This window comes from Seriola lalandi, unplaced genomic scaffold (genome assembly GCF_002814215.2).
Source record: "Seriola lalandi dorsalis isolate HSWRI2012SDOR001 ecotype SW California unplaced genomic scaffold, Sedor1 jcf7180002054682, whole genome shotgun sequence".
Classification (NCBI taxonomy): Eukaryota; Metazoa; Chordata; class Actinopteri; order Carangiformes; family Carangidae; genus Seriola; species Seriola lalandi.
The window spans coordinates 550,744-576,904 of record NW_019525235.1 but is presented as its reverse complement, the minus strand read 5'-3'; the positions used below and the strand labels follow the sequence as shown (position 1 = coordinate 576,904).

Sequence of the window (26,161 nt, the reverse complement as noted above, 5' to 3'; positions counted from 1 at the left end):
CAGCCAGAATGACATCTCTGTTGTGAATCCAAGTGAGTCCTTGTAAATGAACACAATACAAGCGCTTAACAAACCTACTTAATCTCAACATTTTTCCCTCATCCAACATCCCCTCTGCACCATATATACCCAACTGCCTCCATGTTCTCAAGTACAAAGCACATGCATAGCATAGCTGGCATGGGAGCTTCATTATTTTACCAGACAGGTTTTCTGTTCTGTGGAACTTTATTAGGTAATATTAACGTTAATACCACATGAGTACAATATAAATAAAGATATTTAAGGTCTTAAAAGTAGATTTTGACACAGGGCCCCTCTAAAAGACAGGGCCAAAAGTTTAGATAATAATGCAAGACCTTTAGTTTCATTGTACTTTAAAGGTGCAAATTCCTATAGGATTAATGCATTTTGTCAAAAAAAGGTGAACTCAGTGAACCTGAGACTTTTGGGCATGTGGGGGAACTGGGGGAAGAAGGGACACTTCTTACCATGAACCCTAGCTGGTGTTGCTTACACAATAGGAATATGCTCTCTTAGGAATCATGTCCTAAACATAACCTGGATCAATGCCCACAAAAAGTGACTATTTGCAGTCTAGTTCTGTGAATAGTTTATTCAAGGAAATGTTCCAGAAAAACTTGTTTTTGAACGTGTTTCAGATGCAAGAGATTTGTAATGTCATTATTCTGTCTTGTGAAAGCCTACTACCATTTACTATTTTGTAACCAGGACATTGCAAACAAGCCAGATTTGTTCATCTTTATTATTAGGACTGGTTCTATTTCGTCTCATTGAATAAAGTTTCTCAAACCTAAAAAGATATGCAGGCCATTTCTTGAAAAACACTGAAAGTGTTTGTCAATTTTAAAATGACTACTACAACAAATAAACAAAAAAAGATAACTATTAGTGAGCACAATCGCAGTTTTCCTTCAATCGATCTGCAAACAATAGGTTTATCTATCCAATATTAGTCCACATACTAGGAAATCAATATAGAGTTCTTCCTAATGATAACACCTATTACGAAAGAAAGTCCCAATATAGCCTGTGGGGAACATTTGACAGCAGTCAAAGTGAGGCGAATGTCCGTTCACGGACTTCACGTGTGTTTCAGCGGTGCGAATTGTGATTGGTCATTTAATCAACTGTTCCAATCGTGATTGGTCAGTATGATCAGCGCTGTCGATTGTGATTGGGTAAGCCGGTTTACTGTGTGCCCACCTCCCAACACACACCAAGCAAGTGTGTAAAAGTAACAACAACTCCCCGTGGTTCACCATATCGCTATATAACCAGCTAAGGACTGCTTTAATAGAACATTTACCAACGGGGTTTAGCTTCAGTACAAGAGATTATTTGTATTTTCAAACAATGTCAACTTAGCGACTCACCTGCAACGAAAGAAGTGACTTCTACCGTTAGCTAGAGAGCTAAAAACAGCTAGCAGGAAAAAGACAGCATGTGAAGAGACATCAATAACAAAAGGTGAACAGTATTCAGTCCTAAAATTAGACTCTTTGTCCTTCGGTAGTCGTTAATATTTGTGAGTGAACTTTGCCTTATTGTTAGCCAGCGACCTTAGCCCCACTTGACACAGCTCCGGACGGTCACCGGTATGTTCCCGTTAGACTCGCCGTGGAACATCTCGTTTGCGGGTTGTGGATTCCTCGGCATCTATCACGTCGGTGTGGCCAGCTGTCTGCTGGAGCAGGCCCCTTTTTTGGTCCAAAATGCCAGGCACATATACGGGGCATCAGCTGGGGCCCTCACTGCCACTGCCCTGGTCAGTGGAGTATGTCTCGGTATGTGCATTTTGTTTCGTATTTGAATTATGAGTGTGGAGAGGATGCAGAAGATTGCTTCTGGTGTAAACTGCTTATGTTAAAGTGTATCTTTTTGGGATGTACACTGTAAACAAACTGGATAATCAGCAAAATGTACTTTAAGTATCGAACCTTTTCCTTCCCAAATGCATCCTTCTGGATGAATGAAACTCTATCTTATCTTTACCTAATCGAGTATTTGTTAACTCGTGCACATTTATGAGGTCTCATGGAGTTCTCAACAGTTCCCATATACCTTTATTTAATGTTTTCACAGGAGAGGCTGGTGCAAGTATCATCGACGTTGCCAAAGAGGCTAGAAAGCGATTCCTGGGACCCATGCATCCTTCTTTTAATCTGGTGAAGATTGTGCGTCACATGCTGCTGCGTACTTTGCCAGCTGATTGCCACCATCGGGCGAACGGACGGTTAGGAATCTCTCTCACCCGAGTGACAGATGGAGAAAATGTCCTGGTATCTCACTTCAACGACAAGGAGGAGCTGGTGCAGGTGTGCACTGTGTAGTATATTTTCCCCAATACTTAGCAGAAGAGTGGGTTGATATTAATGATGTCAGGTATCATGAAAGACTTGATTTAATACTTAAATACTGATATTATGACTGTATTTGGGGGATGCCCATGGGTGCTTTCTGATTCCATTTACATACAAGAGCACTTAAAGACAATTAGTAATGAGGAGGGTGCAGTCAATTTTTATGCAAAATGCCACACGAAAGCCTCAAATGTGAGGATTTATTGCTTTTCTCTGTGGAAAATTGTGACAGGCCTTTTTCACTTTTTTTTTTTGGACATTTTTAGATCATGCAATTAATCACTTACATGAAAAAATAATCCTAAAATTAATTAAAAATGAAAACAATTGTTAGCTGCCACCCATAGTTGAGTTCATAGAGCTATGTTAATAGAAGAAAGAAATTTAATTTAACTGTAATGTATCCTTTAAGACCAGAAAAATGCAAAAATCAAGCTATATCATGATCACTACGACAATGCAGTATGCTGAATAATGGTATCACAGTATTCATAAAACATCATTATACTGTAACATTCAACTATAATGTTTACAGTGTAATTCTTTTAGTTTTATTCAACACTTTTGTCTGTTTCTTTTCAGTCTTGTCTAAATGTGTCAGAACAACAACAGCTGTATTTCTTTTTAGATTACTTAGTCCAATTGTGTTTCTTATATATATTTTTTTATGAATTAGGCATGTGTCTGCAGTGCCTACATCCCAGTGTATTGTGGCCTTATTCCTCCGACACTGCAAGGAGTGGTGAGTAGATTTGATATTATTAAGTTCTCTACTTTTCCTTCTGTTGCCAATATCCTGTTTTGGGGCTAATCAAGATAAGTTATCATTTTGAATTAAGAACTAAACATACAGTAGGTAGTACTGTTGGAGAGGTGTAATGGCCACTCTTCCCTCCTGCTTTGCTTCAATCATGGACTATATTTTCTCTCATTGGGTTTAGTTGTTGTTACTTCTGGCACGTTTTTGGCCTGTAACTACCCACTTCAGAGCCCTCCCTTCCTCAAGAATGTGTTTGTTCTGAATGGCACGTGTGTGGAAACAATGATTATAAAATTCCCCAGGAGTTAGTGTTTGTCTGAGATCTCACACTAAAGGGGAAAGTAGAACTTGTATTCTTTTTCTGGACATGTTTCTAGCACAGAGGTTATATATCATTGAGCAATTCCAGCGTTCCCAACCCTCCCTTTGTGGCCTTTGTGATGGGTTTTAAGAGTTTACATGTGCTTGTGTGTTTGCAGGGCTTGTGAACAAAATTTGAGAGTGGCAGAGCCAGATGTTACCGAGTTGGCCCAGGCTTTAGGGTTGTTCTGTCCTTTCCTCCCCTCAGTGACTCACATTCAAAAAACTGATGTCACTCTGATCTTATCTGTTGACACACTCGTGTGTGTGTCTGCCAGCCCTGGGTTGAACAGTTCAGAAGCTTCAATAAAAACAAAATTTAACCGATATGCAGTATATGATGTCATTATAATCATACATGGTGATGACTGCTCTCTGGCCAAATATCCTCTTATTACTTCAAAGGATTCACAGTAAATATTTTGTAGATGTTGTACAATTAATGATCTGCATCTGTTTTCTCCAATACTAACATTTATCTTTTATTGTTCAGCGATATGTCGATGGAGGAATCTCAGACAACCTGCCTCAGTATGAGCTGAAAAACACCATCACTGTGTCCCCGTTCTCTGGGGAGAGTGACATCTGCCCCCGAGACACCTCGACCAACATACATGAGCTGCGATTCACCAACACAAGCATCCAGTTCACTCTCACCAACCTCTACAGAGTCTCCAGAGCTCTTTTCCCTCCAGACCCAATGGTAGGACATCTGATAACAACATCCCTGATCCATATGCACACACACATACATCTACAGATACAATTGATTTGCTCAGTTGACCTGGAGTGAACTCTTCTTTGACTCATGAAAGATGAATGTATGTTTGTTTTGAGTACAGATTATGAAGGCCATGTGTAAACAGGGATACAAAGATGCTTTGCACTTTTTAAAGAGGAATGGTAAGAATCTGCGATTTGTGTTTATTCTAACTTTCTTCAAAGCTCTTTTTTAATAAAAAACCGGGGTCTGTACTAACAAGCATAATTGATCTTTTGTCCATTGGCCGGAAGGTATTATTGCATTCACACCGATATGCTATCAGAGCTTGTGCTTCCTGTGACCGCGTGTCACCAAATCAGTAGATTGCTTTTACTTGTGATTCGGCTTGTGTTGCTCCCTATGGCTTCTCATGTTGTTTTGCTTGCTTGCATTTATTCATTCATTTATTTTTTCAGCATTTTCATCTGCATGGGATTGCAAAATAAACTAACATATGTTGATTATTATTAACTTGTAGACTAATTAAGAAATAACCTCGACACTGATGACAGACAAACAGACAAAACACTTTCATATCTGCTTTTCTTTTCAGGATTGCTTAATTTCAATGGACCTCTCAGAGACAGACCCCTGCTAGCTAATGGAGAAGAAAAGGAGGATTACAATGATGATGATGAAGAGGAGGAGGAGGAGGAGGATGATAAAAGTGATGAAGAGGAAGAGAACCCACAGAAAGAAGAGAGAGCAGTGGTGATTCATTCCAGTTCCTCAGTAGAGGAGCATATCATGGAACACCTTCCGCCTATCCTGCACAAAGGTAAAAACCCTACAGAGCTTCTTTTAAAAAATGTATGTAGACTTTGTACTATAAATTACATCTAATTTACTTTATAGCTGACCATCCACAGTGTGCAGTAGTGGTTTATTGTTTTAAAAGTGTTTTAAAGTTTCTGTTCATATCCATATAAAAAATGAACAGATGTAATCAGTGATCATCATATCTCCTTTTACACACGACATGTTTATGATGTAATACAGGTGACACAGTAGATTGATTTGGAGTTTGTACTGGCTTAATAATACCAAGACAATGTTACCGTTTCAGTACAGTTGAAGAGTTGAATTAAGTGAAGATTTCATTATTTATCAGTTAATTTTAACTTCACATTGTACTAACTTCAAATTGGATGAGGATAAATCTTTCCAGACTAGCTCAAGTTTTTCCAAGTTGATTTTTACACCAAACTAGAGGCCGGTGGCTGCTTGTAAATATATATATTTAAAATTCAAAACAACGTGAGGTGCTTTTCAGAAGGGCCTGTTTGATATATTGTAATGTACTCTGTCTCCTGTTTTGTTCCTGAATAATTTTGAATAAAGTTGGGTAAATCTGCAACTAGTTATGGTAACCAGTGAGCACCTCTTTACTTCCCTCTGCAGCTTTAGTTGAGGCGTGCATGGAGAGGAGGAGCCTGGTGCAGTCTCTAAGCAACCTGCTTCCTGTCAGGATGGCCTCAGCCATGATGCTTCCCTACACTCTCCCTCTGGAGTCTGCTATGTTCTTGACTCTCAGGTGCTGTAGGACTTAATTACATCTGGTCCCATTCCCTCCTTACATATTTGACATGCACTCAAAATAGTACTGTGTCTACTCTGGTTTTATATGTGTAGTTATATGTACAGCAGAGATCATTGCACTAATTTGAGTAGATTTTTTTAAAGAATGTTTTTATAGATTAGTGGAACTGACTATCCTGTACCTGTTGTTGTTGTTGCCATAAAGACATTCAAATATGCGTATACTGACTAACAGCTGCATATCCTTTGTGTAGACTTCTGGAGTGGTTGCCAGATGTGCAGGAAGATGTGGGATGGATTCGAGAGCAGATATTAAAACTCGTGCAGCACGTTCTTCGCCAGGCCTCCAAAAGCATTTCGCAGCACGTATCTGCCAGGTAGGTGACTCTACAATTACACATTTATGCTGTATTGTCACAAAGACTGTAGTTATACATGACTTTTTAAGGCAACATTTAACACCCAGTCATGCCAAAATACATGACAGGTCTGTATGTTCCATGACTGGTTCTAGCCGATAGCTACAGTATGTGAACGTGGCTAGGTTTCGAGTTAAATCTATGATACTCGATCATTTTTGGCAACTTAGGGGCAGCAGAAACAAATTGTGAACACAACATTGATATAATCTTTTAAGTAAACAAATCAAATTCATGAGTAAACATTTGCTTATTTACACATCCATGAGACATGGAGCAACATTAGCTAACTGTGTTCACCAGCTAGTTGCTAATTGCGTCTTTCTGCTGTTTGAGGCTGAGCAGTAATAGTGTACAGTGGGGGTTTTAAGCTTTTTCACTGAAAACAGCTGCGTACTGTGCCCCAAAACAACACTGACAGCAGTGAGAGTGAACCAGTAAACGGTAAAGTTGCAGTCTGACAGCTAAACAATGAGCTGAAACGTAGGTTCATCAAAACAAGTGACCCCATTCACATTGCTTTTGCACTCATTTATTATATTATCATTGTAAAAATATCAGTTACAGCCTCTAATAACAATAAGTGAAACTGTTACAGATGTTTCCTCATACACACTTCTGCATACTCTAGGTTTTCCTACCAGCTGGAGCTACATCACTACCAGTCCCTCCCATACCAGCTCAGCTCCACCAACCTGTTTCCCACCTGGGTGAATGAGCGAAGTTCTTCAGTCCAGGATGTCTTCTCGCGTCTCGACGAATACAAGAGACAGCTGCTGTCTGGAGTGCTGTGTATCAACATGGACCTGCAAGGCTCCTTCGAAACTGGACAGATGCCACCAAATAATAGCTCCTCACCCATCCTTTCCACAGAGGGCCTCACAATGCACACAGGTTGTCTTAATATTCCACCTGCTGCCCACTCCGGCAGCGACATCAGCAGCTCCTAAGAGCTTTTGACAGGTTTCTGCTGCAGGTGCTGCAGCTCTGAGATTAAGACATACTTATTCTAGATTCAGGAACATTTCAAACTAATTAAAATCAGATTTTAATATCTGTTTACACCCTGACATTTAGATACTCTTAAGATACCAAGTAGGTATTTGTAATATAATCAACTCTTTTGTACAGTGGGTGGAAATGGTAGTAATCTACCATATTTACACTTACTGTGTATTCAGTATCTTTTGACTAATGCATAACATTGAAATATGTCTTTTATCTACAGTCTAATCAGGCAAGCCTTTAGACACAGTATGTCTGCAGGCCTACAGAAGTGCATTTAAACTTAGCACATGCACCTAAAAAGTCATGTACAAACTTGAGTTACAGGATGTTAAAAACAAAAATGCGCACTTGAAGCAGCATGGTTAAAATAGGAGAGTTTTCTTGTTTTAAGTGGAATGCAGTCAGACCAGTAGTTAAACAGAGTGGCTCTGCTGTATGCATGAAACTCTGCCACACAGACAGTGAAGGACTGAAGGAAGGGGGATTTGTTTCCTATAGGTAGTTACTCCATTTATTATATGCAAATGTCAATGCATTATTTTGAAAAAAAAACACTGTCTTTATGTTTTAAGGTTTTCTTTGAATGTCATTGTCTTATGTCTTTACAGTTATTTATATGAGAAATATAAAACTGCTTTGCTCTGTTTTCCCAGTGATAGAAACTTGTTTCCATCATTTGCATGTAAGTTACAATTCTTTTAGGTTTAAATTGAAATCTATATTTTATTGTATTTCTGCTTTAAAATCTTCTGAACAATGATTTGTATGTTATTTGTGATTAATCAAAGAACCAGTTTGATCTGAATTGCACTTTCTCATTTGATGCCACTGTACGACATCAGATTAAGTTCTTAGGTAATGACCTACCTGTTTAAATATTTATCTTGTACTGTGTACTACAAGAACTTCTAACTGTATGATCAAGCCCCAACCTGTGCCTTTAACTTCAAAGAAACAATTGCCAAGTAAATTTAACATATTGTCAGAATGTTGCAGGGAAAAATATTTATGTGATTATTAAATAAACTGGTATTGTTTAACATTAACTGCAGCTTATGAGTGTTTCCTCATCGCTATGAATTCTCAGAGATCAGTTAAACAGCAATAATCCTCACATTACCCAGAAAAACTGTGACTTACGATGAAAAGCGCACACAGGACAGGGAACAGTACACATGCTTAACAGAAGTCAAACAGTGGATCGTGGACCTGAAGGTGTATTTGGGAGGCGTCCAGATGATTCCAGCAAAATAACAAATGCCCACTGCTGGTTCCTGACTTGTGAGTATAAAACAGAAATAATGCAGTTCTTTTATATACTACAAGATACAGTTTGACAGCAGCTAAAGGGATAAGAGATTACACACTAAATAGTGTGTATTCATAAAATCCTCTGTCAAAGTAATTAGGAGCTGTGATGATAAAACTCAACTTATGTAATTATCATAGTAATAGACGTTGGGAAGATTCATATGGTTTCACACCTGTAACCATCTAATCTCTTACTATGTAGTAATATTTCAACACTTGCTGTATTGAATTCACAGCCATAATAGTAATTCATAGTTTTTCGTAATATAGCCAAGCTTTGTTTTAAGTCTCATATAGTCTCAACTACTTTCTTTCACAGTAGTGCATCATGTCATATGTCAGCTGCTTGTCAAACATACAGATCTATTTACTTAATAAATAAAAGTTAATAAAGTTGTGCAACGATGACTTAAAGAGATTTATTACAGACGAGACACTTGTCATAACGCACTGTCAACAATAGAGGCGCATTCCGCCACACTCTTTATCAGTGCAGTCATATTACAACAGAACTCATCACACACGGTCACAGTTGTGGTCTGTTGCGGAAGCTGTTTAACCGGCAGTGCTTGGTAAAAACAGGGAATCCTGGAACCTAACAAATTGCCTTCAAAGACAAAATATTTGTTGAAGTGTTTTTCAGGCACAGAGATTTTAGAGTACGACATAAAACGTGACAATGCCTTCAAGTGATGTCGGGAAAAATGGGACCTGGAAACTGAATTTCCATTAGCCTACTAAATACCATTTTATATTTATATTTAATAGTCTACCTCTAAAGTTGTAGTGTGGAGCGCATGCAGACTTTTTTAATTTTATGCATTTTGATGTTATGTTGGTCTTTGAGTTAATAGATGTTTATTCATAATCACCATTAGTAACCATTTTTGTGATGCTCCTAATAAAGTGCTTGATTTTCACTTTCACCCAGGCCCACTTTAAGTTTTTCATGAATTGGCTACAATGGAAAATTTTCACACGATCATAAATAATAACATGTCACTTTACTGGTAATTGCGTGTGTGCATGCGGAGTAGATGGTGTCTTCAAAGTAATCAATCAACCAAAAGTGGTTGTGCAGGAGTGGAAAACAAAACGCAAAATAAAAACATAAAGCACATGAACACATCACATGAACACAAAATAAATAAATGAATAAAAACCACAAAAGATTTAACAAAAAAAATTGTTTTTAAACATTTTGAATTTAGGTCCTAGGTACATGTGCTCATGTCACAAAAAATAAAATATATTAATGTATCATAAAGTATTTATTTGTAAAATCATTAATCAATTATTCTGCACTATTTCTATAGGCTAATTGTTTTATTTTGTTTGTTTTTATTTTTATCTATTCAACTACAAATGTTATTCAACATTGTTATCCATCAGTTATTGCTTGTAGCCTAGTCTACAAGTTATTTATCTATTTTTGGCTGCTTTAAAAATAAAAAATAAAAATATATAATATAAAATGTAAAATAAATTATGACTAGAAATATTTGAATATTATCATAATATTTGAATGGTCACAAAAAATGAAATGTAATGTGTGTGTTTTTTGGGCTCATTCTTTTATGTGTTTTTTAATTTTTGTTTTGTTTTTAAAATTTGTCATTGTCTTGTATTGCTAACAGGCAAATTTATGAGTAACATTTGTAATATGTACTTTTGGCTGCTTTTAAGAAAAGAAAAGAAAAGAAAAGAAAAGAAAAGAAAAGAAAAGAAAAGAAAAGAAAAGAAAAGAAAAGAAAAGAAAAAAACGCACATTTCCGAGGAGTACCTGAAGGCATCGAAGGACTGCCACTCTGTCAGAAGTTCGCCCAGAAATTCATGGCTTCGTCTCCATTCTGTCTCCACCAGGGGGCGCAGCCCGGGGGAGGCTCAATCCAAACCATCCACTCCGCTGCTCCTCGTACCATGAGCTGAATCTGTCCGGGACAGACCAGGGAAGATGGCGGCCACTGACCATTCCCGGTCCGAAGCTGCAAAACAGCGTCGGCAGGATCAGCTGCAGCGATGGCTGGGCTCGGAGACGGATCAGACGGGATCAGACGCGCGGGAAACCTCGGGCGGTTCCGGGACGCGGCGGACGAAAGTCCGGTTCGCCCAAGGAGCAGTGTTTATGGCCGCCTGCTCCGCCGGAGACCGGGAGGAGGTGGCAGCGCTGCTCCGGCAGGGAGCTGACATCAACCACGCCAACATAGACGGACTGACAGCGCTTCATCAGGTAGCAAGTTTATCGAGTCTCTGTTATTAACCGTGTTTGTGTTTTCATTAATTTATTTGTTTATGACTTCACCGCTGAGTTGCTGCTAACTGTCGCTCAACTAGCGGCAACGGTTTATCCGTTAATGATCCTCACAGAGGAGAAGCGTTCACTTAACTTACCGGGCAGTTAGAGGTTAAATTTCCCAGTTAACGTAAATCCGAACATTCCCGTTGCTTTTAACGGAGCTTCTTCTGTAGTTTAAATTGAACTTTACTATCGCCCCAGCAGCAGCATTTGTGGCCTGTGTGGACAGACACAGTTAGGTTAGTAGCCCGTTGGAAGGCTGGCTCATCCGCACTGTTGTACTCCGTAAGTTGCAGGCTTCTTTTTTGTAGCATACAAGCGGGCAGGGGGACAGCAGCTAGCAGGAGACAGTAAAAACAGCTCTGAGCCTGGGGGATCTTTGTTAGACATTAATAAGCACAGTGTCCGACTTGTGACACACAGTCCTCGGTGGACTCTCAGTGAAATACTGGGTCGTTGAATTCAGGGAGGATTTTATCATCTGATCAACAGGTTTTTAGTATTTTTCTCAAGGAGGAAAGCAAAGGGGAGTCTTTTGATTAAAAACAGGGCAACTTAGTCAGAAAGAGTGTGGTTTAGCCTTCAGTTTTTTAATTGCAGTTTATGTCCCAAATAGGCTGCACTGGCTTCTCCAGAGCATGTTCCAGCTTTAATGCAGCTCCCTCCCTCCCCTTCATTCAGTCATAACACAGCGGAGCAGTCTGGACAACATCACTGTCACACAAGCCCTTGGTGATGCAGTATTTCCTCTGCTTTTATGATACTGTGTGTCATAAACACATTGCCGCCTCTTCACATACAGTGAACTCACAGTTGGATGGATTTAACTTTGATATCTAAGCATACTTGTCAACATAAGAGATGTTGTGCTTTTAATTTTCTGGCCCACTGGAGCTGAGTGCTGGTTCAGCTTCACTGTGATGTCATTCCCAGAGATGATTGGTGTTTTCCTCCTAATTTGAGACAATTGTATGTATTTGAGAGGCTGCATTCCCATGACCAGTTCAGATGAGTGAGTGAGCATGTTCCTGCCTGGATGTTCAGTAAGTGGGCCTTCTTTTGGTCGATCCACATGTTGGACTGTCACCCAGTGTGGTCCCTCTCCTGCCCTCCATCCCTTCCTCCCCTGTTGCTCGTGGGTTGCCTGGCAACCAGAATTAAATATAGGCCCACACACTCCAAACTTTCCATCCTCTGCATCCAAAGCCTTTCTGTCTTCTCCACTCTTTCTCACTCTTTTGCCCCCCTCTTCCTCCTCCTCCTCTCTCTGTCTCTCTTTCTTTTTCTCCTTCCCTTTGCCAATTCCCCATGGAGGGGACTTTGGGGATTTCGGATGAAGAAATGGAAAACATTCCTCAAACAGCACAAGCTGCTGTTGTCAAAGGCCATTTCCACAATGAGTCATTTGATGACACAGTGAAGGAGTCTGCTGGGAGCCTGTGTGTGCACCCTCCTAATGCACAGGGTGCGAGAAATGCCCTCTGTTCATTCATACAGCTTGGAGCACCCACTTGTTTCAGAGGGCTTCCCCTCTGTTGAGAGTGAAGCCTGCCTTTGATTTGCCATGCTCTGGCTCCGGAGCATACTACAAGCCTCAGCTCAGGGTCTTACAGTGACCATGTTTTTGTTTTTTCCACCATACTCCCCGAGTAATTATCTCATATTATGAAGGAGGGATGGGGACTTGTAGCAGCTTTGTGATTAGTTGATTTAGCCCAAAAGCAAAGCCTCTTAGGTGGCTTAAGACAGGACTGATGGACAGGTTTCTGTGTGGGTATAGGCACTTGCTGCTTTGACATCCTGCAGAGTAACTGTGATAACTATATATAACTAATAATGAAAGACTGTTACGTTAGGGAGTGTAGTCACCTGATCAGTGTCATTTCATCAGCTGGTAGTGATGAAATCTTGAAACATATTCCTTATTTAGGTAGTTCTATGTATGAGATACACAAAGCAAACCAGGAAAATAAGCATAGATAAAGGTTGGCTTGATTTTTGTTTTCCAAATAAACATAAGTAGTAATCTATGTGCGTGCTCTTTGCTTACTCCAGTACAGATTAAGATTTTTCTGTTTACATCAGTGAGAATCACTTCAAGCTGATTTCTATCCACACTGACAAATGATAGATGGATAGCAATGAAATCCTTTTTACAGAGGATGAACCTTAAAGACTTTGTCGATCAGCTGACTTTCCCTCTAGCACCACTGTGAGGTTGACATTTGTGCTTTTGAATAAAATGTCAACATTGGTACAAACATTCATGCCCCTCTCAGGATGAATTGTAATGACTTTTTATTTTTTATCTGGTGCCACCAGCAGGTCAGACTTTCACTTAGTTGTATAATCACATTCCAGCAAAATGAATATAATTCCCATCTCAGCTGTAATTTATCTTTCAGAAATTAATAAATGTTAAGGTGAACATGGAAAACAATAACGCTATATCTGCTTAACATCAGCGTCTTAGCATTCTCACTGTGAGCATGTTGCCATTTTAGCATTAGCATTTAGCTCAAAGCACAATTGTGTCCAAGTGCATTGTCACAGAGTCATTAGCATGACTGTAGATGTTTGTTTGTCATTGACTCATAAAATTCTTATTTTATTAAAACAAGTGAATAATCTTCCTGTGTAGTTAGCATTAAAAAATGAATCACCAATGATATATGTAATTGTTGAACTCATATTTTACATACACCTTTACATTTATTCATTTGGCAGACACTTTACTCAAAGCGACTTACAAGTGAGGGACAACACTAAAGCTTCAGTGCGGTAGGAGACCTTGATTTAAGCACTATGTACTAAATCTATTAAATAAGGCGAAATGCATGAAGATCAGATTAAGAAGTTCACCGAAAGTGCATAGTGCACAATATTCGGTTTCCAGTTTCATATGATTTCCATATGATGGTATTACCTTGAATTTTCAGGACATTCACAAAACATGAAAAAATAATGTTAGTGCATGCTCAGTCCTCACATCATCACAGGCTGGGCTGTGACATTGATAGAGAATCAGTAATATTTTGTGTTATTCTTTGCAGAGAGGTTCACAACTCTCTAAATTTTGGCTGGTCTTTATCAGTTTTAGAGCTAGTTGCTGGTGCACACTGTAAAAACCTTTTCAATCATCTCTGTAAATAATTGAAGCATAAAACCCCTATTTTTTTAAAAACGAGTGAATGAACTGCTACTGTTGCAAGGTTATTAACTTACAAATTTAATTTGATACTAACTTACTAACTAATAACTTATTTAGATTTTAATTTGACACTGGTGCAGGGATCAGATAGTAGGTGAAATTAAAGCAGCATAACATAGCACCATAAGGTTCTCATGGGATTCATCTTGGGACTTGTGTTGGATCACATTGGGATCTTTGCTCGACCAGCCTCAGGAAAAGCAGCTAAATGGATTCGCTGTTCACTCGCGCCATGAAATGACTGTTTTGGAAAGTACTTGAGGGCTTTTAGCAGCCCACTTAACAGAAAGTTTTTATAACAAGTAGACACAGTAGTCATTGTTTTTAGACCCAGTGCTTTAGTTGAATTTAATAGATTTTGGAAGTGTCTTGAGTTCTGACTTTCACAACAAACCAAAAGGGGTCAAGACCTTCTCTACTGTACTGAAACTGGACTCTGACTGACGTGTGCAGTCTGGTTTCTGTTTTTTTAATATGTGTAACAGGGGTTCTTATAATAAACGGTAAACACTTGTACAGCAATCCATCATGTGGCTGTGTGTCCTCTGGCAGGCCTGCATTGATGAAAATGCTGAGATGGTGCAGTTTCTGGTGGAGAGCGGGAGTGACGTCAACAGAGGGGACAACGAGGGCTGGACTCCTCTGCACGCTGCAGCGTCCTGCGGCTTCATCCAGATCGCTAAGTGAGTGTTGACTGTCACCACGCTGACACATCACTGTCAACCATTGTGATTTAAATACACACAGTTATCAGGCCTACAGTCACTCTGAGTCAGTTTAGTGGTAAACATTGTATAGGCATGGACAGGACATTTTAGTGGATGACAGTGAACTCAGTTTATTCATGTATATATATATTTTATACCGTTTTCTGGTGTAACTGTTGCAGTCTGAACTGTGCTTTTGTTTTTGAAGATACCTGATAGAGCACGGCGCTCACGTCGGGGCGGTGAACAGTGAAGGGGAGCTTCCTCTGGACGTGGCCACAGAAGACGCCATGGAGAGACTTCTCAAAGCTGAAATCAAGAAACAAGGTGAGGAATTGCTGGGTAGCCACGTTAACGATTCCACTTGACTCAAAGTCCTATGTTGCATCTTATCAGTTCTGTTGACACATGACTGCGTGTGATCTTTATGACAATCTTAAGTACATGATAACTGCAATATATGACGTGTTTTGGTTATCATTATATACATTTTAATTATAAGTGCGAGAACTGTGCTTAATTGTTTGTCATTTTTCATTTGCCAAGCATTTGGTGGTTGCTGCTTTTTCTGCTTTATGTCATAGTAAATTGAATATCTTTGAGTTTTGGGTGGTTCAAGGTATTTGAACATGTCACCTTTGGTTCTGGGAAACTGTCAATGATGGTGATAATGTAGATGATCAGATGCTTTTAGGTGCTTTACTGTCTTGGTCCATGTTGTTTAAATGACTGATTCCCTACAGCTTTGGCATCAGTTATTTTTTGAAGGCAGAATCAATTAGGAAATTATACAGAGATCTAATTGCATGGAGCAAAAAAAAAAATGGTGATGAAAATCTCTAAAAATCGGTCTCATAAATGTATAGACTTAAAACTTTTTACAAGTGGTCACGATTAAAACACGCCCTCATTCTGAATCGAGAAATGAGGACAGAGTCACGATTTGTACCAAGTGTTCTTTGAACTTCATAGCACTGATGTGCACAGAGGCTCCAGGCTTATATCTTCATCACTGTTAAACGCACAGTTTGCTGAGATCCAAATGCAACTGAAACGTTTTCTATTTCTCGTCCATACACACTGAGCGAACATCATATGTTAAAAATTGGCTGGGAAGCTCATTTGCCACTGTGTGTTCATGTGTGCGTCACAGGCATAGACGTGGACAAGGCCCGAAAGGAGGAAGAGAGGATCATGCTCCAGGACGCCATGGCGGTGCTGGCAGGAGGTGGCACTCTCACACCTCACCCAAACACCAAGGCGACCGCTCTCCATGTTGCTGCTGCCAAAGGCTACATTGAAGTCCTGAAGTGAGCATCAGTCCACACACACACACACACACACACACACATACACACACACACACACACACACACACTCACACACACACACACATACATACACAGCAATGACAGCTTGTTAGCTTTTGTCGTATTTTGGTGTCACACCAAGTCAAACAGCTTTTATTCATGGCCTTGTTCCTCATTCTCTCCCTCCTTGTTCCCTCCCCTCTCCCTAACCTTGCTCAGGGTGCTGTTACAGTGCGGGGTGGATGTGGACAGCAGGGACACGGACAGCTGGACGCCCCTGCATGCAGCAGCTCACTGGGGGCAGGAGGAGGTGTGCACCCTTCTCGCTGACAACATGTGTGATATGGGTGCCGTCAACAATGTGGTGAGCAGGAGACAAACAACCTTTGCTTGGCGTTCTTCTTTGTCTGTGACTGAAGCCTTAGATCGCACCGTGACTGATCATATGCTGTGAATGTCCTTGTAGGGCCAAACACCTCTAGATGTTGCCGATGAGAACCTGGTGGACGCTCTGGAGGAGCTACAGAAGAAACAGAACGCTGTGAGTCCCACCTTCACACAGGATCCACGACTATCCGACTCAGTTATTTAAACCTGATATGATTGATAGTCTTACAGCGGTGAATGTTCTCTGTGTTTATGTGTGTTTATATTCCTCTTCAGTTACGCAGCGAGAAAGAGAAACAGACTCCTGTTATTGAGACCAGCCCTCAAATCTCCATGGTACCAGTTCGCGCACGCAGGTCAGTGCCAGTGTGTTGATGTGTCGGGGTGTGTGTGTGTGTGTATGTGTGTGTGTGTGTGGGCACACGCTACGCTGTTCCTCAGCTGAACCCCAGTAATCCCAGTACCAGTTGTCTGCATGCAGGTATAATGTTTACAGTCCCAGCATTCATGTGAACCACGTTACTTCTATCCACTGACATTGTTCTGGATAGATGTAGCGCTCAGTGACACTGTGTCCCAGTATCAAGCTAAATACTAACTGTACATACAACATAAAGAAATATAGTATATTTTAAAAAAAAAAAAAAAAAAAAAACTTCAGCGTGGTGTCAATACATATTTTTGTCCCGCAGTGCAATGCTGAGCAGACAGAGAAAAATAATTACCTTACAAGAGCATCTCTGCTATAATAAAGGAGTAGAATAGGCTATATTTATTTAATTTTTTTATATGTATTGTTTGTTGTTATCCTTTGGTTTGTGTTTAAAATAACAACTACGAATATTTCTAAAATATTGCTAATCTAGCAAATTAAATACCTGACAGATCCAATTAAATAAATAAAAATCCAACATTGCCATGAAGCAGCTGTGCTCATTAATTTGCAACATTAGCCACAACAGTCTAATACACCTAGAGATGTATGCAATAGTCACCACATAATGAGTTTATGTATGTCCCATTCATTATGCACATGAATTCTAAGCAGGGTTTGAGTATGTAGAGTGAAACGTGTCAAAATAAGGCAATTTTTTTTTTTATTATTATTTAAACTACACCATACTCTCATAATGCAACACTGATTTCTTTTATTGTATGTATGTATGTATATTATTGTATATACATATACAATTAGTATATAGTGTAGAATTGGGACACAGTAATTGTTTGCCATTTGTGTGGGTGCTGTGCTGCTATTTTATCCCTGTGGTTTTGTGTAAGATTTGCATCATCACATGAAGAAAAGATCAGACAAGCTGTAAAACAGGCAATTTGGAAAAACACATTGGTTAAAGTTACATGTAGCATGTAAATGGTGATAAGACAGCAGTTCTTCACACGGCATCACAGAAATTGAGCCCACCGTCCCACCCACTGGTGTGTTGATTGGCGCATGCTCGCTCTAATTGGCTGCACATGGAATGATTGCCTTCACTGATCAGCTCCCTGCATGCCACCTGTTGTTCCACCCCACCTTGGCCCCGCCCCTGCAGGACATCTATCTCTCGTATGAGCAGTAAGGAGAAGATCTGCCTCCACGAGCGGGAGAAGCACCCACCTCCTGCCCTGCAGAGCAGTCCGGCTGAGGACGAGGAGGAGGAAGGCCAGACGGGACAAAGTCAGTCTCAGAGCCAGGCAAAAGCTTCCAGCAGCTCCAGCTCGGAGGAGGAGAGTGAATCTGAGAGTGATGCAGAGTCAGGTGTGAGAAAGTTTCCTTTTTTTGAAGGAAATCTTTGGTATTGCTGCTAATCAATATTTAAGCAAAGTGTGTTTAAGAAGTAACATGTTCTAGCAGATCAGAATTTTATGATTTTATGATTTACCTCATGATTCATTAATTGCTGACCTTTGCACGGTTGCAGAGAAAGCGAAAAACCGAGAGATCATTAATAACTTGAACAACAAACGAAACACCAGCAGCCTGCTTCCTACCTCCATGTCAACGAGTACTGCTGCAAGCCAAGTGAAAAAGGTCATATATAGAGTTATTATATAAACAATATCAAATGCCTATTTTAGCTGCATAACAGTACTAAATAACAGAAATGGTGACTTTTATTGGCTGATTAGCAGGAACCAAGCAAACCCACAACCACTGAGGCCCCCGGCTCCTGGAGAACATCTCTGAGGAAGGCTGGTAGCTCGGTGACTCTGGGCTCAGTTGGACTGTCTGACTCCAGCCAGGATGCCAGCAGACCTCCAGAGTCAGGCCTGGGCATGACCCGCTCTGCCTCCAGCCCACGCCTCAGCTCCGAGGCCGACACCAAGGTACGCACCACAGGCGCCCACATGATTCAAGCATTTATACACCCGTGAAACCACAGCTATTATTTTATAAATACAGCATGATGTGCCAAATGTAGGCTTCTTTTACAGCTTCCATTCACTGAGTCATATAAATAACTGATGAACTGCTCTCACCCCTTGTCGTCAGGAGCCAAGGCTCGCTAGGGTACCACCTATTCCAACACGGAGACTCTTCAGTATTCCAGACAGCAGCCCTGACAACTCCAACAGGTGGGCCTGTGCTCCGATATGCTTCCTGCACTTGTGAAACCAGAATCTGTTTTTCTGAGTCACTGCATATGTGCCCTTGTCACCCTGTCTGTCTCCTTCAGTTGGCTAAGCCGTAGCTCCTCTTACACCCGGCGCCTTCATAGTCAAACAGGGAATGATCTCACTAGTTCCACCCCCTATTTGCTTCACAGGTCAGTCATGCTGCTCACTGCCCGTCTTGTACTTGTTTGCTCTCCTGTTTGCGTGCGATTGTTTCTGCAGTGTCACAGCACATTACATTCCCCCAGCAGTGAATACTAAATGTATGTATGTGTGTGTGTGTGGCTGTGAAAGATGCCTTTGTGTTTCCAATGGGTTTTGTCATGTTGCTAGCTCATCTTATGGAAAGAGACTGGATGACCCCACCCTGACCTCAGCTAGCACAACAAGCTCTGCTGGACTCAGCCGCCTTAACAGTGTCTTGGCGCAGAGGTATTTAATTTTTGTATACTGTACCGTATGTCAATTTGTCTGGAACATTTTCCGCACTTATCTGAAAGATCTGATAGCCAGCTCTTATCTTTCTCCCAAAGACTTCCTCAGGAACAGACAGAGAAGAAGGATCAGTCTGCCGTCACCACCTCCAACTCTCAGAGCACGACCACGGGCGAACAGGAGACCAAGCAGAGGCGCAAGTGAGTTATTATTGCGGGGCTGATGGTTTTTAAACTGCGAGCCTGATGCTGGTGCTGTTCTGTGGCTTAAAAGTTTGATTTGATTTGTGCAGATCCTATCTGACGCCAGTGCGGGATGAAGAAGCAGAGGCGCAGAGGAAGGCTCGCTCCAGACACGCACGGCAGTCCCGCCGCTCCACTCAGGTACAAACGCCACCTGCTGATGAGAGGGAGATGAGGAGGAAGCCGCCCAGCTCTGGAGAAGTTGTGTTGGTCAGTCTGGTACATAACATGGTGTTGTCTCTTGCATATGAAGGGGGTGACACTAACAGATCTGCAGGAAGCGGAGAAGACCATGAAAACCATGAAGACTGACAACAAAGGGAGAGAAAAGAAGGAGGAGGAAGAGAAGGAGAAAGAGAAGGAAGCAAAACCGAAGAAGGGAGAGGAGGGGGTGAGAGCCGTATTTCAGAGTTATAGCCCTGTTTTGGCTGCACTTATATAACGTCATGTGACATCACTTACTGTGTTTACAGGAAGTGAGCTGGAGGTCTCGTATTGCCAGCCTGCAGAAGTCGGACCTGCTGGGCCTCACGCAGCCCGCTGGCACTCCACGGCCTCAGGCTTCTGACAGGAGAGGTACGCGCCGCCACCACGTCCCTTTTATTCCTAACAAGAGACGATAGGAACGATAGAAATTGACTTAGTTGAAATAGTTGATTTGGTGTTTAACGTCCACTGTCTGGCTTTGTTCCAGATGTTGAGGCCAGCACTGGGGAGAGTGAGACTGAGCGATGGGCCAGGGAGCGCAGGGAGAGGAGGCAAGCTCGGGCCAGAAGGAAGGCACAGAGGACCGGGGAGGTACATCACACATACCTTTTTTTTTTTTCTTTTTTTTTTTTTCTTTATCTGGAAACTTGATGCAAGAAAAGACCAAAGAAACAAAACCAGTGCTGTGAGTTTTATAAGAACATGTTGCACTGTCTGTTTCAGAGTGATGACAATGATCCCAGTGGAGAGGAAGAGTTCTCAGGCAGTGGGCTGGATCCACAGGTGTGTGTGTGTGTTTATTTGTGGTCACAGTGGACTGTAACATAAGACACCAGCCATAACTTGTTTGTCTTCTCTGTTTACAGACAGACAAACACTTGAGTTCCAGGTATGAATCCATCCTTTGACCTATTTGATTTCCCCTCTTTCTTCATTCTGTCAGCACACTCTCTGTGATAGCAGTATCTCTGACCTCTGCTCTCCTCATCCACTCAGGTCAGATGTATCCTGTAACGACTATACCCAGGGAGGAGAATCTGAGACCAAGGATTTTAAGAAGGTCGGCAGACAGGGCCGATATTAAGGTCACAAAATTTGTTTCTCTTATTTGTCCCAGTTATTTACTTGTGTGTGTGTGTGTGTGTGTGTGTGTGTGTGTGTGTGTTTGTGTGTGTGTCAGTTGTTCGAGGAGGTCTCCAGAGAGAACAGCCAGCTCCAGTCTCAGCTGCAGGACACTCAGAGGATTATCAGTCAGACTAGGTTGGACCTGGAAAAGGCCACGCAGGTGATGACACAGATAGACAAAAGTTAAATGCAAACTGTTATTTTAACCTTCCCTGTGCAAAGACAAAAGGACGCATATCAGAGTGGTAAAACCGGTAATCTGTAAGCTCTGTCTTTGTATGCCATCTGTTTTTCTTGGATTCCCTGTTTTGTGTTCAGTTCAGGTGGTTATTACCCGTCAGGCTATCCTCCCAAACCCTATTCTGTTTATCACAATTGCTTTTTTTTTTTTTAAAGATAAAAACATGTCAAACTTCTTGGTTTAATCAAAATTATCATTAAAGGTGAAAATATGGAACTTTTAGAAGAGTAATTTAATCATCTTACAAATGAATTAATTTAAAATACAATGCGCCCTTGCTCTCATACATGTGCACACATTCTCCCGTCAAGTTTGTTTTGATAGATCCCAACTTTTGTGTGGGAAGTGGCGTACACCTCCGTCAGGCCCTGTTTTGTGCGTCTGCAGCGGTTATAAATGAGGCCCCTGGTGTGACCAGTTGCTTTTGGTGGCTAATATTAGCAAATGATTGCAAACCTTAGAAAGTAACTGACATTACTGAGTCAGTTCACTGACTTAATGGCTTGTCTCTGCTTGAGCTCCTGTTACGCCACATTAAAGCAGGTCATTTAAATATTTCAGGGGTAATGTCACAAAATAAAACAAGAAGTAACACTGAACCTCAGCAGGAGACATCGATTATAGAATTCAATCATTATTCATTATATAGGATGTTCAGCATTTTTTTTATTTATTTATTTGTGTTGCCTTGAGAATTACTGTTGCCTATTTATACCCCCAATGACCTACAATGCACCATGAAAAATGGTGTACAATCAGTGGTCCATAACTGAGAGCTAACTACCATAATGCCCTCTGCAGACAAGGAAAATAAGGCCAATTTAGACAGATGCCAGAGAGGTCAGGAGAGAGGGTTTTTTTTTTTCCTCTCTAGTAAAACTCCCTTTATATAATGTGTATACAGCTAACAGTGAGAGATTTTGGACACAGTCATGTTTTTTGTTTCCTGCTTGTCATTTGTTTGCTTGATGTTTTTAAAGCCGCTGACTCAAGCGGTTAAAACGAGACTGTCACTTTTGCAAGGAGAAATAACACTTTTTTTTTTTTTTTTTTTTTCATATAAATGAAAAGCTAAATTAATGAGAAATAAAACACACCAGGCTCAGGTCAGTGTCGTCAGAGGTTTGGTCACTACTGTCGTAACTTGGTCTGGTATGACCAATAAAGGTGGTTAATGTTAGTAAAATAATGCAGTGTAACTGATGTTTTTGTGAACTTTGTGACCACTTGTGCTGCTGTTACCTTTATGTTTTACCGTTGCATTTACTGTCATCCTGTACTGATGGACACAGTGGTTGTGGAGCAAAAACTGCAGTCTTCTTTAATTAAAAATATAATTTAGCAAAACAGACACATCACAGGTTGTAACTTTTATACCCACTGTTGTGGAGATAATGTTAATATTGTTGCTTTGTTGCATCCAACAGAGACAGGAGCGCTTCAGTGACTGTTCAGCCCTGCTGGAGCTGGAGAGAAAGGTAATGCCTCTCTGCTGATGATGTTACGTGCTGATTTTTGTAGCTTCATCTGGCTCACAACTGCCACCCCTGCTGTCTGTTGACGCTCTCTCCCCCCTCCCCCCACTCCAACCTCCAACTTTCTCACCTGTTTTCACTCAACTTTTGTGTGCTTTCCTCCTTCCTCTTTACATCACTTCCTGTCTGCCCCCCCACCCCCACCATCCCTCACATTTCCCTGGCATCAGGACCGGAGGATGTTGGAGCGGCGAATGGCAGAGCTGGAGGAGGAGCTAAAGGTGAGGAGATACTCAGAACGAAATCTGATCATGGCCACAGACACTTTGCATGTTCCTGCTTGATTAGCTTGGCTTTAGCTTATGCAGTTCAGCAGAGTGGTGAAGGCACACTGTAGAGAGCTGTTTCACAGTGTATTCTCTCTATTGTTACATCTCATAGCTTAATTTGGTTGTTGATCAAATTAATAGATGATGTTTTTTGTTGTACTTGTCCAACAGCCCAGCTGTGCCTTCATAATACCAGTTACTCATTTTGTAAATTGTCTGACCTTTTTATATTGAATCAGAATGGAAAAGTAGAGAGTGTAGGTAATTTTTTCTTTAAAGGAATAGTTCAACAGTTTGGGAAATGTGCTTCCCTTTCTTGCAGAGTTTTAGATGAGAAGATTGATACCACTCTCATGTCTGTACAGTAAATATGTAGCTGGAGCCATCAGTAGGTTAGCTTAGCTTAGCATAAAGACTGGAAACAGGGAAGCAGCAAGCCTGGCTCCAATTGAAGGTAACTGGCTGCTGGTAAAATAAAATACGCTAAATACCCCCTTTTTAAATGTGCTTATTGCTAGTTCTTTGCCACCAAACTTTTATTTTATAGCTCCTCCACTCAGGGTTGCGACACTTAAGTACCACATATAAGTACCTGATAATTAGTTCAGTGTCTTGTATCCAGATTCTTTAGGAGCAACATGGGTAACAAATGAGATGATCACCTGTGTGCTTTGTTTGTCCACATTTCAGCCAAATACATGTACAAAAGCTCTTGTTATGAGTGTGTGGCAGCAAAAGATCACTGTCCTTATCATTAGAAAATGTGCTAAGTTAAAAATGAGGCCACTGTCTTTCTTTCAGCTGTGTTTAATGCAGTGCTCTGCTTCCTTTACATACCGTTAACTCAGCTTTAATACATTAGTATTAATTAATCAGCTGTTTTTTTGATTAATGGTTTTTTAATAGGGTTTTTTTCAGGGCAGACACTTTGACATTTCATAGCAGAAAAAAGCGCAAGTGTTATTAACAAGCGTGCAGATTCTTTGTATTGAGCTTGTTGGGTCAAACAACACTTAAGAGCAGCAAAGTGATCTTTAGTAATATCCTAGTAACACTTGCATTTTTCCTGTCACATGTCAAAATGTTTGCTCTGAAAAAGGCCCATAATAAATAAGCAATACAACCATATAATAGAATAAAATCTGGTTGTGTATTTTGTTGTGTTGTAATGTGAGCTTCATTTTTACCACCAGGTTCTGGTTGACCTGAGAGCAGACAACCAGCGTCTTAAAGATGAAAATGGAGCACTGATCCGTGTCATCAGCAAACTCTCTAAATAGATGTGGAGAGAGAGGGAGAGAGAGACACACACGAAGAGCAGGGATCTCCCCCCCTTTCCCATCCATCCATCCATCCATCCATCCATCCATCCATCCCTCCTTCCACACATTCCTCCCAGTGCCAAAGAGTGAGAGGGGGGGAGAGGAGCAGCAGAATGTCCTACGTTACATGAGCACCACAGCTTGACTTGGATTGTGATGCCTCTCTGTGAACAGCTGGAGTGGCTTTTGTGTGCCTTAATGCCCGTTAGTCACAGGAAGACGGATGGCATGAGGGCCCGTGGCTTTGGTCAGAGCTCCAACAGTAGCAACATGAGACTTGACAACAGCCAAAACGCCCACAGCTGGTGCAACACACAAAACACAAAATCTACGACGACTGTGCATCAGGGGAACTCGAACGTGCACACACATTCCTATGCGTGCATCACATACTTCCTCAATGCACATTCCACTGAGCGCACAAGGCAGCTTGGGCCTTAAAGCTCCCACTTAGTATTTATTTTTTTGTGAACACACTCACGTCACACACTCACGAATTTACCCCACTCACAGTCCAGATCGAATGTGTTGCCAAGCAGTAAAGGTTTCGGTGTATTTGTTTAAAACTCGGCTCTGAAACACATTTCAGCCTCTGTCTTCACATTCAGTAACGTCCTGACGACACGGCGAAGTCCATGAAGCTCTGTTGGGTTGTTTTGTTTCCACGTGCAAGTGTTTGAACCCACCTACCTCTCCACCTATGCACTTCCCCACATACATTTTTATTTTTGTGACCACAGACACACTCCATGCTCTTAAACATGACCGCAGAACCAGGTCAGTCGACCACAGCACTTTACTCTCTGCAAAGCAATAAAAGATCTGCGAGGCTTTGCCCGTCCTCCAGTCAGACAACTTTACTTTTCAGAGCAGCGCCTTCTCACTTAGCAAGTCGAGGGAGAAGTTACCCATAGCTGAAGGTCAAAGGTCATTGCACAATTATAAAAAAAATTGCTGTTCTGTCAAAGCCTATTATGCTATGAATGGTTTTAATTATTACCATTGGTAAAGATATTATTTTCATAGTTTTTCATTGTCCGTTCCCCTCTTGCAAGGGAGCATGGTTATGTATATTACATGTGTATAAATATTAGTCTTGAAGAATACCCTTTTGAATTAAAATTCCATGTAGCCTTTCATCACATGTTGGTTTTCTAATATATTAAATGGATGTCTGCACCCTAATAAAAAAAAAAAGTGTGTTTGTAGCAACTGCCTGGTTATTATAAATACAAATTTTATTGCCAGTTTGTCGACCTTCGCCAGATCATGAACAACGGATCTGGTACATGCAAGATATTAAATTTAAATGCTTCTTAACGTCGTACCCATCCTCACCACTGAATCTTGCTTGGATTCCTTGCTTCATAAAGTGCTGTGACTGATGGACTCATCAGATTTTCTCTCTTGTGTGATCTCTGGTCACCTGGTTGTTTTTTTTTTTTGTTTGTTTTTTTTTCCTGCTTCATCCAAATTGTGCTTGTATCAACCCTGTATACAGTGTCAGTTGCTGTTCTCTGGTAGCCAGATGTCCTGCATCACAGGGGAGGAAAAAAAAGAGGAACTAGAACAGCTGCAACACTGCGATGCTCACACACCATGAGCCTAACAGAGGAAACAGCAACACAGATGTATAGTATGTTTACACTGTAACATTAATCTACTGCTGCTCCAAGGTGGACGGTACACCATAAGTGGTTTGACTGACATGATA

At 41.0% G+C, this 26,161-nt stretch overlaps 2 protein-coding genes across 6 annotated transcripts; both read left to right on the top strand.

Moving 5' to 3' along the window:
- The first annotated feature begins 1,249 nt into the window (after positions 1-1,249).
- On the top strand, positions 1,250-8,279 carry pnpla2 (patatin-like phospholipase domain containing 2). The gene is made up of 9 exons (XM_023422604.2): positions 1,250-1,808; positions 2,107-2,339; positions 3,061-3,126; positions 3,998-4,207; positions 4,347-4,407; positions 4,821-5,045; positions 5,669-5,801; positions 6,061-6,183; positions 6,857-8,279. Exons 1-9 carry the CDS (start codon positions 1,622-1,624, stop codon positions 7,173-7,175), a joined length of 1,557 nt encoding a protein of 518 aa, XP_023278372.1. The 5' UTR covers positions 1,250-1,621; the 3' UTR covers positions 7,176-8,279.
- A 2,137-nt stretch (positions 8,280-10,416) lies between these two features.
- LOC111666970 (protein phosphatase 1 regulatory subunit 12A) lies at positions 10,417-25,655 on the top strand. Of its 5 annotated transcripts, none has more exons than XM_023422507.2 (25): positions 10,417-10,774; positions 14,604-14,734; positions 14,967-15,085; positions 15,912-16,068; positions 16,288-16,432; positions 16,535-16,609; positions 16,732-16,811; positions 18,033-18,214; positions 18,378-18,487; positions 18,586-18,783; positions 18,950-19,032; positions 19,134-19,223; positions 19,405-19,503; positions 19,605-19,706; positions 19,799-19,889; positions 20,002-20,139; positions 20,222-20,324; positions 20,443-20,546; positions 20,679-20,738; positions 20,822-20,844; positions 20,952-21,015; positions 21,136-21,240; positions 22,749-22,799; positions 23,027-23,077; positions 24,319-25,655. In XM_023422507.2, exons 1-25 carry the CDS (start codon positions 10,499-10,501, stop codon positions 24,403-24,405), a joined length of 2,724 nt encoding a protein of 907 aa, XP_023278275.1. In that variant the 5' UTR covers positions 10,417-10,498; the 3' UTR covers positions 24,406-25,655. The 5 variants fall into 5 exon arrangements, with proteins under 5 accessions (XP_023278275.1, XP_023278274.1, XP_023278276.1 ...); XM_023422506.2 differs by having other exon boundaries at positions 18,009-18,214; positions 18,589-18,783; XM_023422505.2 differs by having other exon boundaries at positions 10,418-10,774; positions 18,009-18,214.
- Positions 25,656-26,161: the final 506 nt, after the last annotated feature.

Coding starts and splice junctions, on each gene's coding strand:
- pnpla2 (XM_023422604.2), top strand. CDS start 1,622: ATGTTCCCGTTAGACTCGCCGTGGAACATCTCGTTTGCGGGTTGTGGA. Junction 3,127..3,997: donor CTCCGACACTGCAAGGAGTG/GTGAGTAGATTT, acceptor TTTATTGTTCAG/CGATATGTCGATGGAGGAAT. Junction 5,802..6,060: donor GCTATGTTCTTGACTCTCAG/GTGCTGTAGGAC, acceptor TCCTTTGTGTAG/ACTTCTGGAGTGGTTGCCAG.
- LOC111666970 (XM_023422505.2), top strand. CDS start 10,499: ATGGCGGCCACTGACCATTCCCGGTCCGAAGCTGCAAAACAGCGTCGG. Junction 18,488..18,585: donor CTGCAAGCCAAGTGAAAAAG/GTCATATATAGA, acceptor TTGGCTGATTAG/CAGGAACCAAGCAAACCCAC. Junction 20,845..20,951: donor GACAAACACTTGAGTTCCAG/GTATGAATCCAT, acceptor TCATCCACTCAG/GTCAGATGTATCCTGTAACG.